Source organism: Rhinatrema bivittatum, chromosome 4 (assembly GCF_901001135.1).
Source record: "Rhinatrema bivittatum chromosome 4, aRhiBiv1.1, whole genome shotgun sequence".
Classification (NCBI taxonomy): domain Eukaryota; kingdom Metazoa; phylum Chordata; class Amphibia; order Gymnophiona; family Rhinatrematidae; genus Rhinatrema; species Rhinatrema bivittatum.
The window spans coordinates 431,356,037-431,368,746 of NC_042618.1; the positions used below are offsets into that span (position 1 = coordinate 431,356,037).

The 12,710-nt window shown below is 48.6% G+C and overlaps 1 protein-coding gene across 5 annotated transcripts in view; it reads right to left on the reverse strand.

Moving 5' to 3' along the window:
• The window catches only part of ITPR1 (inositol 1,4,5-trisphosphate receptor type 1), a 450,198-nt gene that overhangs the window by 27,077 nt on the left and 410,411 nt on the right, over nt 1–12,710 (reverse strand). For 4 of the 5 annotated variants that reach the window (XM_029601463.1, XM_029601465.1, XM_029601462.1 and 1 more), the window contains 6 exons: nt 5,094–5,258; nt 4,689–4,884; nt 4,145–4,240; nt 1,929–2,056; nt 1,184–1,349; nt 907–1,067 (listed from right to left, as the gene is read on the reverse strand). In XM_029601463.1, coding sequence (XP_029457323.1) covers nt 907–1,067; nt 1,184–1,349; nt 1,929–2,056; nt 4,145–4,240; nt 4,689–4,884; nt 5,094–5,258 — 912 coding nt within the window. Of the gene's footprint in view, nt 1–902; nt 1,068–1,183; nt 1,350–1,928; nt 2,057–4,144; nt 4,241–4,688; nt 4,885–5,093; nt 5,259–12,710 lie in introns of all 5 variants that reach the window. The other variant, XR_003856666.1, reaches the window with a different exon arrangement.

Sequence of the window (12,710 nt, forward strand, 5' to 3'; positions counted from 1 at the left end):
GGGAAGAGTACAAAGGTGAGGGAAAGGTAAACTTGGTTGTTGAGACCAGCCTGGGACGGAAGGGCCTGGATGGAACTGCATTTCAAGTGTGCATGAACATTCCTACAGTCTCACTGCTGCCCAAAACATAACTCAAGTACTGATGCAGGAATTCACAGCAGACCCGGGCTCCAGCATCCACAGTCGCACCAATTTACTGGCCTTGCTTTGCAAACAGTTTCCCAGGACATCAGCCGACTGCCTGGCATCTCTACCAGAGTTCTCGCTCCACCCTTTCCCTAAACAGTTCCCTCTATTCATAAAGCACCAATGGCAACGCAGAAGCACTCTGAAGGGCCAATGACTGTTTAAAATAAAAAAAACAATTAAGCCACTCGATCTGAAAATAAGATGTATTAATGAAAATCATAGCGATGGTGTTATGATGAGAAGTCCCTTCTAGACAGCTGCCAGCCAATAACTGCTCCAGAGGGGCCACACACAGAATATAAGGTGTTCCCCCCTCAGGGTCAGGACCGACCCATCTTCCAGACTCGCCTACTGAATTTCCTGAAGCTCTGCTATCCTCTACCTCATAGAGGGAGGAACAGCCTCAGTCATCCCCCCCCAATTAGACAAAAGATGAAATACCTGACTAAATTAAATTAAATCAATTCAAGTTGGTCACAAAACAAACAGCAGATTAATTGACAGAAAAGGAGTGTGGAGTACAGTGAGAGCAGCAGATATTCTCTGCAGGCTATTCAAAGATAGGACTGTTCTCAGAAGAATCACTGACATGGGGCAACAGAGCGACAATTTAAGTCATCTTAACCAGGGTTAAAAAAAAAGTGTGAAGGGCCAGCCTGATATAAGCAAAGGAAAAGGCAAAACATGGCACATGTACAGGAAAAGCTGTGTACCTGCCTTTATCATCTCTGCCACGTAGCTTTCTGGTCCCGTGTACTCGGTGGAGTCTTTGACCTTCACCAGCACAATGAAGCACAGGTAGTGCCACATGTTGTGCTCCTCCTTAATGTGCTCCTCAAACGTCACAGTCTTGTTGTCAAACTTGTCTCTTTCCAGCCCTGGAGGGGAGACAGAATGGGAAGCACACGGCAGCGCGCCGCATTACCCGTGAGCTGCAAGGCCTCCCGAGCCCTCAACCACGACAGTGCCCCATCGCCCATCCCGAGCAACTCACCACAGATAAAGCAGGTGGTCTTCAGAATCTCTTCCTTCTTTTGCTTCTCACTCCTTAAGTCAGCAAAAGTGTCAATGATGACGCCAAATATCAAATTAAGGACAATGATTATTACCATAAAGAAGAAGAGCAGATCATAGATCACTCTTGCAGCAAAGAGAGGCTCCTGCAGGGAAGAGAACATATGACATTCAGCTTCACGTGCTCTTCAGACATCCAGACTGGCTTTGTACACACAAAGAGCATTCAAGGCGCCCCCATCGGGGTGCTTATTCCTGTTCAAAAGGCACTCATGACAAGCAGGGGGGCATGGATGGGGGTTGGAGGCACAGCCACTCCTCAGGCGCGCTAGAGAAAGTTGTATTTTTCTATTATAACAACTGCTTTGAGGGATGCACGTGTTATCCAAACAGGATCTCAGTGCATTTGGCTAACCCGGCATTTTAAAAACATTCAGGCAGTAACACCTGGGGTGTATGAATGGACATCCATTTCTTTTTCCTGGGCTTCACGACAACTTCCAGAGGAAAAGAGTGTAATATTACTCAGTTACAGTTGGGTATACCGAGGAACAGTCAGAATTAGAACTCAAATCCCAGAACGTATTGGCCTCGTAGGTCAAAGCCAACCAGAGGCCTGGAGACCATACCACAAGTGTGGCTAAAAATGCACTTCTAAGTTGGGTTTGTTTGCTGAAATGTAAGAGATGTAATGATGCACTGGGATATTTACATGCTCCTCTCACCTCCTTGGATGGTTTCCTGAGCACATCTCCCACACCACCCCCGCTCCGCAGGCCATGACTCAGCACTGTGACGATGCACATCAGCAGTGTCTCGCAGGTATGCTCCTTCTCCTCCTCGGACACCAGCTCTGTCCCCACAGCAAAGAAAAACACGGCCTCAGTGTCCTACTTATTCACTGCAGCCTCAACCCCCACCTCATTTGGGAGAACACTCTCCACTTCTTGACTCACTGCTGACAGCATTACAATGTTATATTTAAAGCTATGTAAAGAAAACTATCCAATGCATAGCCAGGTAAGGCATGAAATGTTTCCCACCTAGCCCTTCAATTTAACTGATTAGAACTAATCCAGGAGAGAAAACAGATGTTCTATTACCTTCCAGGTGTATGTTACGTTCATATGATTCTTTTTTTTGGATCCTCCAGTTTCCTCCTGCTCAATTGGAACCAGGACTGGATTAGAGGCCATGAACCTTCAAATTCACAGCTACTTTGGGATATTTTTCCCCACACTTTCAACATGTCTAGTCTGGTCACTGCAGTGATGGCTTAGCACTCCTTCTGAAACCCCGCAATTATGGACCCTGAGTCTGGCCCACATGCGCCTCCCTTGAGCAATAACCATGACGCCCAGGGGCTGTGAACACTACCTCTGCAGCATCCCCAGCTGACCTAGAGAGCGGTCGACCCTACTCAGATCAAACTGGGAAGCTTCCGCATGACGACAGTGCACAGCACCACCGAACACCGGACCAAGCTGTTTGTATCTGATTCTTAGCTCTCTATCAATGTTAATGTCCCCTTTAATGCCAGACCAGACGTGACTACAGGTACTTCCGGCAGAAAGCTCCTGCTCACTCCAAACATAGTACAGTGACGGCACCTCTCCACTCTCATAACCCCCTCCCCCAAACACACAGGGATCATTTCTTGGCTTTCAGTGCACCAGGAGCACTTTTAATTAAATTGGACAGTCTCAACAGTCCAAAAAGAATTAAACAAGCTATGAAATGTATTTAGTAAAGAGGAGGACCACGGCAGGAAACATGGCAATGTATGATTCTTGCTTTGTTTTTTTGCTATTTGTATCCCCAGTCCCCAGGATGCTATCCAAGATAGATATATATTTTTTTTTTTTTGGTAATTGACTATTTATTGACCATAACCTCAATACATGAACATAATTTACTAACAAAATGTACAAACTCACATTAGAACACATGGTACATTTTCCATTATTTAATCCCTTCCCGCCCAACAATAATCCAATCTTAATATTCCCTATACAAGATACAACTAAAAACAGAGACAATCTGCCTAGACAATAAGCCTTCAAGTACACTATCTATAATGCTTATTAAAATCGTGCTTCCAGCCACTTGATATAGAAAAATCCACTTCTTATTGAAAATCGCAAGCCTATCTTGACGAACCAATGTTAAATAGTTTAGGAAACATATTATATAACCTTTTACACACCACATCTATGGACGGACATGAAGTTTGCTTCCAGTTATCAGCTACTGATATTCTTGCTGGTAACACAATCTGTGCTATCAACTCCTGGATCATACCAGGAATATTAGGTATTGGTATAGTAAGTAATAGATATTTAGGATCCTTAGGGACGGACTGTTGTGTTAACAGCTTAATAAATCCCAATATTTCATCCCAGAACCTAGATACCGTAGGACACTCCCACCAAATATGAAACATGGACCAAAATATATATATATTTTTTTAATGTGCTATTCTCTTAGCCTCCCTTCCTGGACAATCACATCCACCTAAAAATCTGTTCTCCTATTGATGTTTAAATTTCCCAAGGAAACTCCTTAAAAGCCTGAACGCCCAGCCATTTCCAATCCCAGTATGGAGGTAAGTAAATGCGGGATATACTCTACGCTAGCATTTTGTTAAGATTCTGAAAATATATGAAAGATTTGTGAATGGACAGTAAATAGTGTTAAAAGCCTTGACAACTGGCACTACTGCTCCTAAGTTTCACTCTTTGGCTAATTTAACCACTTTTTATGTCAAGCACAGGGGGTAGAGTGATGTCACCCCCTCACCACCAACTTTTCCCCAAACAAAAAACCGGTGAGCGTGGGGAGCCCTGAATGCCTCATTCATTCCATAAACTTCTGTCCAGAGCACTCAAAATGCGCAAACGGCTAAGAATGTGAACTGGGGGGCAGGGGTACAAGGTCTCACCTGCTCCAGGAGGCCCTGCTGAAGTGCAATTTCCCTCAATCCCTGCCGTGCAAACCTCAGAATAAAGCAGCTCCTCTGCCATGCTCCCGCCCACTTCTGCAGAAGAGAAAAAGCTCTGTAAACATGGAGTCATGCGTTTCACAGGTGCAAACAGAAATACAGGAAGCAGCAAACCCTGGCAGTGCCAGAACCATAGCAAATGAGGCCACTGCGCCCAGCGACACGACTTCTACCGGTATAGCTGCAACCGCCTGACTCTGAGGAATACACAGAGCAAACAGCGCAGTCAGTGCTCCAGGCATCTTCTCTGCTTTGTTTCTGGTCGTGGGCCTCGGCCAAGTCACTTTCCCCATCTCTACATGTCAGTACATCTGACAACAAGATGGACAGACACACACACACTAAACTCTCCAGCACAATGATGTGTACATGGATGGCATCACAAGAGGGTGTGAAGCCCCCAAAGCCTTTCAGATCCAATTTCCCTTATCCAAAACGAAGCTGCCACTTCTCACCCCCACCCTGCAAGTTCTACACCACCCACCTGGGAAGGCAGTGTCATTGGACAACTTGTCCACCTCGAGGATGAAATCGTCCTTGAAGAAAAGGTATCCCACAATGGAGAAGAGGTACACCAGGATGAGGGCCAGTACGGCTGTCAGGATGATGGAGCGGCCATTGCGCGTGACGCTTTTAATGACATTCAAGAGGGTCTCTTCCCGGTACACCAAGTCAAAAAGCTGCAAGACACAACGGCTCCCAATCAGGACTCAGTTTCAAAAGTTCATCTTCTTCGTCTGGCACACAACAAAGATCAGATACATACCGGTGAAAAAAAAATTAAATTAACCTGCAAATGTAAAGTCTTAAACACACTTTAGGCCAGGCACGACAGCCAAGCACCTCCGCCACCTCCAAGACTGTCAGGAATTTAGAATGGTCTACCTACCAATAAGCTGTAAAAGAATTCATGCACAAAGACCCCCATGGCACAGATTAGCAGGTATAAGAGATGGTAGAGGAATTCCACATCCAGAATCATTGTTCTGTATCCTCTGGTGAAGGTACCACGATTCCCCAGGAAGCTCATCAGGAAAATTATTTTATTGCAGACCTAAAGACCAGAGAGAAAAGTGCTTACAATACATGGCACAAACATGCAAAGTTCCCAGGGCTCCTCTGATGTGACTTCCAGCTCTGCCCAGAGTTCTGGAGCTTCTCTGGATCTCAGTATCACTGCATTGGATCAGCACCAATGTCCATAGCGTGGCACAGAGATTTGGAAGGAAAAGTAAAGAAAAGAAAATTATTTCCTTACCTGCTAATTTTCGTTCCTGTAGTACCCTGGATCAGTCCAGACCGTGGGTTATGTCCCCCTTCCAGCAGATGGAGTCAGAGCAAAAACTGAGAGGGCAGTCCCTCATGACTGGTGCGCCCTCTGTAAACCTTCAGTATTAAGAATATCCAAGCAACAAAGAAAAACCCCTTGGATGGATCAATACAAAAATGAATATCAACTAAATGGAACATCAAACTGTAAATCTGAATAGGCAAACTTGCAATGTGAACCCTCAATCAGTCCCAAACAGGTCCTGAAATGATTACACAGTCGAGCTGAAGGATTAATCCAAAGAAAAAAACCCCCAAATCCTTAGGGTGGGTGTCTGGACTGATCCCATGGTACTACAGGAACGAAAATTAGCAGGTAAGGAAATAATTTTCTTTTCCCTGTACGTACCAGGATCAGTCCAGACCGTGGGATGTACCAAAGCTTCCCTTAAATAGGGTGGGCCACTGATATCCCAGCTCGAATGACCTGAGCCCCAAAAGAACCAGAGGTCATTGATTTCAGATACAAGCGGTAGTAATGCGCAAAAGTGTGCAAAGACTTCCAAGTGGCTGCTCGGCAAAATTCCTGCGGAGAGACAGCTCGGCTTTCTGCCCAGGAACCTGCTTGAGCTTGGAGAATGAGCTTTAATACCGTCTGGGGGCTAATGCCCCACGCCAATGTACGCGGTAGAGATTGCGTCCTTCATCCATCGAGTAACGGTGGTCTTTGAAGCCTAGTTCCCCTTCTTGGGACCACTCCAGTATACAAAAAGATGATCTGATAAGCGGAAGTTGTTAGTAACCTCCAGAAATCGAAGGAGAACTCGCTTGACATCTAGGCGCCTGAGCTCCTTGGAATCCTCATCCTGGAATGATGGCAGTTCCACCAACTGATTCAGTTGAAAAGACGAGACCACCTTTGGAAGGAAAGATGGTACGATACCCGTGGATACTCCGGGACCCGTAAAGCGGAGATAAGGCTCTCTACACGACAAGGCCTGCAGCTCCGAGATTCTGCGAGCGGAACAGATGGCAACCAAGGAAACTGTCTTAAGAGTCAGGTCCTTGAGGGTAGCGCTCTACAGCGGTTCAAAGGGCGGCCAGCCAAGAATACAAAGGATCAAAATCAAAACACCTCGAGGGGCATAAATTGCGAATCGGTGTTTCACATGCTTTACTCCCTTCAATAACCGGACCACGTCCAGGTGTGTCGCAAGAGGAGGGCATCCCGATGATGAACTAGAACACCTAAGTCTGCCACCTGAACTCGGAGAAAATTGTAGGCTAATCCCCTCTCCAGCCCTAGCTGTAAGAATGACAAGATCTGGGCTATGGTCGCACGCTGCGGAGAGAGACGTGAGGACTGGCAGCAAGCCTCCAAAACTTTCCAAGCTCGGACATAGGACCTGGAGGTGGAAGGCTTCCTAGCCTTGAGAAAAGTGGAGATAACCACTGCTGGATACCCTCTCGTCTCCTCAGCTGGCGCCGTTCCAAAAGCCAGGCCGTTAGACAGAAGCGATCTACCTGGTCAAAAAATACTGGTCCCTGCCGTAGGAGATTCGACAGATGCCTCAGGCGCAGCGGGCCATCCACCTCTAGGTTGACTAAGTCTGCGAACCACGGCAGACGAGGCCACTCCGGAGCCACGAGGATCACGGGCCCCTGGTGACCATCTATTCTTTGAAGCACTCTTCCCACAGGGATCAAGACGGGAACACAGAACGTAGGATGTTCCTCAGCCAAGGGAGGGCTAGGGCATCAATGCCTTCTGCTCCGTGTTCCCTTCTATGGCCAAAAAGCACGGAGCCTTTGCGTTCCTTTGTGTGGCCATCAGATCCAGATGGTGAGTCCCCCATCGCATGACGAGTAGTGCCACTGCCTCCTGGGACAGTTCTTATTCTCCGGGATCTAAGCGCTGGCGACTTAAAAAAGCCGCGTGAACATTGTCCACCCCTGCAATGTGAGCCGCCGCCAGATGAGACAGGTGAAGTTCCGCCCACGGCATCAGCTTGTCTCCCGAGTCATATGGAGACTTCTTGTTCCCCCCTGACAATTGATGTACGCCACAGTCGTGGCATTGTTGGAGAGGATCCGGACTGCTCAGCCTTGTGCTAGAGGCAGAAAACGCTGCAGCGCAAGACGGACCGCTCTTGTCTCTAGACGGTGGATTGGCCAAGTTGCCTGTTTTGGTGTCCATTGACCCTGCGTCGAGTGCAGACCGCATACTGGCCCCAGCCGGTAAGGCTGGCGTCTGTTGTAATGAGTACCCATTGTGGAACCTCGAGCTCTACTCCTCGAAGCAAATGATCCAGGTCGAACCACCAGATCAGGCTGTCCTTGGGTAGGGGCGGTATCAGCAGAGGAGCCTCAAATTCCTGAGATACCGGCTTCCAACGGGAGAGTAATGCTCTTTGTAAGGGACGCATGTGGGTAAAGGCCCAAGGCACAACATCTGTCGTGGAGGCCATGGAAACTAGCAACTGGAGATAGTCCCAGGCTGTGGGAAGTCGGAGGTACTGAAACGCTGAACCTGAGCAAGGAGTGATTGGGCCCACTCCAGACGAAGAGAGCCTGTGCCTACCTTTGATGTCGAAATGAGCTCCCAGAAAGTCGAGGGACCAGGATCCGTTCCTTCCTCAGGGCTGCCGCCACCACTACCATCACCTTGGTAAAGGTGTGAGGAGCGGTTGCAAAAATCTTGAAGCGAAGGAGGCACTGATGCTCCTTCAGGATGGGGATTTGAAGATAAGCCTCCATCAAGTCCAAGGACGCCAGGAACTCTCCCCGGTGCACCGCAGCAATTCCTGAGCGCAGAGTTTCCACCCTGAAGTGTGGTATCTTGAGCATCCTGTTGACCATCTTGAGATCCAGAATCGGCCGGAAGGAGCCTTCTTGCTTGGGGGCTACAAAGTAGACGGAATAATGGCCGAGCCTTTGTTCCGGTAGTGGCACCAGTAGAATGGCTCCCAGATCCAGGAGGCAGTCTAACGTCTGACGTACTGCGCCCTGTTTTCTTACTCTGCACGGAGAAAAGACAAACCTATCTCTGAGAGGTCGAGCAAATTCTAAAGCGTAACCACGCTGTAGAATATCCAGGACGCCCTGGTCTGAGGTGATTGTGACCTACTCCTCATAGAAAAGCGACAGGCGTCCTCCTATCTGGGGAATCGAAGAGTGGGCCGGCAATGTTTCACTGTGAAGATGTAGTGGCAGTGCCTTGGGCAAGGGTGTCTCGGGTTGATCTTCATCCCCGAAAGGAATGAGACCAGGACTGTGATCTAGACGAGGGAGGCCTGTGGGACACTGGCCGCACCTGGTGGAAGCGCCGTTGTCCTCTGAAACGGTTCCGCGTGGAGCTGTACATTCTGGATCTCCGAGGACGATCTTCCGGTAACTTAAGTACCTTATGCTCCCCGAGCGACTTAATAAGTTGCTCCATTTCCTCTCTAAACAACAACTTACCCTTGAAGGGAAGGAAGCCGAGTTGAGACTAGGAGGAGGAATCCGCGGACCAGGTCCTGAGCCAGAGGAGGCGCCAAGCTGAGACAACTGAAACCATAGATCTGGCCAGCACCCGGAGAAGATCATACAGCGCATCCGCGCCATACGCTATGACGGCTTCTAGCCTTTCCGCCTGTTGTGCCTCCCCTGGAGGCAGGTCCTGAGTCCCGAGTAGTTGTTGGACCCACCGGAGTCATGCACAAACAGCAGCCCGAACTCCCAAGGCAGATGCTGCTCCTCCAGTCACAGGAATAGGTGTCCTAGCTGTGACTGCGGATACCGACGCATCCACCTTCGGTACCTTAAGTAGTTCCAGGGACTCCTCGGGGAATGAATACAGTCTGTCCCTCACTCTGCCAACCCGCAGAGAGGCCTCCGGAGTCTCCCACCCCCTGGACAGCAATTGGAGGAGCATAGGATGAAAAGGAAAGTCTTCGAAGGTGGCATGAGCCCTGGTAGGACGGGATCCCCTCTCTTCGGTGCAGTGCTGGCGGCAGGAGCCTCCTGGGGGGGCCTCAATATCTAATCCGGCCAGGACATGTGAGATAAGCGGAACCATCTCATCGCTCTGGAAAAGGGTTAGAACCCGAGGAACATCCCCTTCGACTTGCGCAGAGGGCGTCGGGTCATCTAGATCAGGGTCCACTGCAGGGTCCGTTGGGGGTGGAAGTCAGGACCAGTTGGATGGGCAACCGGCTGAATTCTAGAGGATCCCGAAAGGGCCACTGGAATGGCAGGGCCAGAAATACTGGTGCTGTACAGGGCCGTGACGGTACCGATCCCCGAGGCCCCCCTGCCACGTCCGGGAATTCCCCCAGACTGACCACTTTAGGAGGAAGGGGAGCCAAAACTGCATCCTGGTGCTGGCTGAACTTTGCCAAATAAGCTCCATGCATCAGCAGAATACATTCTGTGGAAAAAGGCTCCAGGAGAGGGATGGTTTGGGGGGGGGGGGGGGGGGAGACGGAGGGTCCTCTTGAGGGCGGCTCTGTGTTGGGGAGGTGCGCCGGAAAGAGAACCGGAGGAGAATGAAGTCCGTCTGGGTCTGAATCCCCGGGAGGCAGCCCTGGAGCAGCAAGTAGTGGATCTAAGATGGCCACCGTTTCCGCATTGGACGGGAACGAGGCCGACCTCCTCAGAGCCTGGTGCGCATTTGCGCGCGAAACAGACCGCCCTCTAGAGCTCGAGGTGCCCTCCCCACTGGGGAGGCACCGAGCACACAGGCCTTCCCGGGAGAGCCACGATCCGGGCTCCCCCCAGGCGCTGCATCGCGTCAGCCGCGGCATGGAGGCAAGTAAAGAAGGGCTTGGAACCCAGATCTCCGAAAACCTTCGATAGCAGGGACGAAATCAAAGTCCTGCGCTGACTGACTAACTTAGATGACCCGTTCCGTTTTTTTTTCAAGCCAGAGGGATGTCGCATCTCTGAAGCTTAGGGGCTGCCCTGAGGAAACGACATCTCCGGGCAGCGGATCGATATCAAGGGGGAGAGGTTGGACCACCAGCTTCACCCCTAAAGGCAGCAAATGACAGCCCTGTAGAAGGAAAATTAACAAACTTACCCCCAAAATGATACAGCAATAAATAAAAAAGATGACAGGTCTGGCACTGAATGAAAGCTTTGCCTGCAAGCCTGCAGCAGGACAGCCCATAGAAAGAAGAGCAAAGCTATAATGAAAAGCCTTTGCCTTTCTTTCTTTCTTTTTTTTTTTTTTTTTTTTTTTTAAACAAGATCCATCCAAGTAAAATGTGTTAACAAGAAAACAGGAGAAATAAATCAACAAAGACTATTCTCATAGAAAAGAAATGAGAGAACCGAAGGTGCAACCCGAATCTGCTGGAGTCAGAGAAATACTGAAGGTTTACAGAGGGCGCACCAGTCATGAGGGACCGCCCTCTCAGTTTTTGCTCTGACTCCAACTGCTGGAAGGGGGACATAACCCACTGTCTGGACTGATCCTGGAACGTACAGGGAATGCATTTTATACCCAAGCAACACAGCCTGAAGTCAGAAGCAGGAAGCAGTTTTACAGTGCAGATCCAAATTGTGATGGAGGATAAGGACGTAAAGGCCCAATTTGCTTCCTTTTGCAATGCCAGTTGATCTCCAACTTTCCCTTCATTTCTTCTTGGCCAAGGCTTCTCTGCGCTTGTTGAATTTTGACACTGTTTTTGTCTCTACCATTTCCTTGGGAGGCTATGCCATGCGTCCACCACCCTTGCCATGAAGAAATTATTTCCCAATGTTGCTCCAGAGTCTGCACCTCTTTGAGCTTCACCTCATAATCTCTTGTTCTAGAACTTTCTGCTGAAAATGGATTATTTCCGTATTTACGCCTTTGAGGATATCAATGTACACAAATTTAGGTCCTTAAGTCTCATCTCATAGGGCATCCTTTTCGAGGTACAGCCTCTAGACAATATTGGACAATACTCTAGATGAGGTCTTACCAATGACTTTGTAGAGCGGAATCAGCACCTCTTGGTTTCTACTGGTTTTGCCTCTCCCTATGCACGCCAGCATTGCTTTGGCCACTGCTTTATCATACTATTTTGTTACCTCAAGTTCAGATACAGTCACCTGAGGTCTCTCTCCGGGTCAGCGTACATTTATTGCTTACGTTAGGTATGATGCTTTTGTATACTGTGACCCCAAGTGCTCCTGTGAATGGGCATGTTATAATTTTTTATAAACAAATCAATATCACACACCCCTACACACTGTGTACAGCTTTTGCAATTCTGCATCCCAAATGCAAGACTGCAGTTTTTTTGCATTAAATCTTAGCTGCGAAGCATTTGAGCTTTCTCAGATCACTTCAGTCCGTTTACTCTGTCAGGGCTGTGCACACTTGCAAGTGACAATGTCATCTACAACAAGACCTTTTCCTCTGTAAAATTATTTGTGAAAATACTAAGCAGACCTGGCCCAAGCCAGGTGCCTCAATTTTACCACCACTGTCTGCAGTTTCTAAACCAGTAAACCATATTGGGACCTCTACTCAGACTGTTCAGTTTATTTATGAGCGTCCTATGCAAGGCGGTATCAAAAGATTTACCGATAACCAAAAATACTACATCTAGTGCATTATCATGTCCTAATTCTCTGGTTACACCACCAAAGAAACTGATCTGATTTTTCTGATGTGATCTCCCACTGGAAACCATGTGCTGCCTTGGATTCTGCAACCCGCTAGAATCACGAGCCTTTACTCCATTATTTTTCCCCAGCGCCGAGGTGACACTAACTGGTCTGTGGTTTCCAAGCTCCTCACTCCTACCACGGTTATAAAAGCAGAGGGATTTGGGAGAGAGGAAATGAAATCTGAGCCCAGGGGCAGGCAGAAAAACCCCCCACCCAGCTCAAACATAAAAGCTACTGTGGCAGATAGTATATCGGAGAGGAGCTGGGACATTTTGGCATCTCTCCAACCCTTGGCAAGTTCGAGTGATGAAGTTTGGTCTTCCTTGGGCTTTGAGATTAGGAAAGATGAATCCTGGTCAGCACACGGCCCAGACAGGCAGGCATAAGCCCAGTCCCATCAGCACAAAGCCTGGACAGATTCTTTTGGACACACTACTGTCACAAAGTGGCAGAGATCCCAGAAAGGCAGGCACCAAAGGAACGCCAAATCAAAGAGCAGTAAAAAGGTTAAACAGGGGACAGGAGAACGGTGTGAGTTAACACCCCCATCAAAGAGGTCTTTACAGCAAAACACTGCATGCACATTGGACAC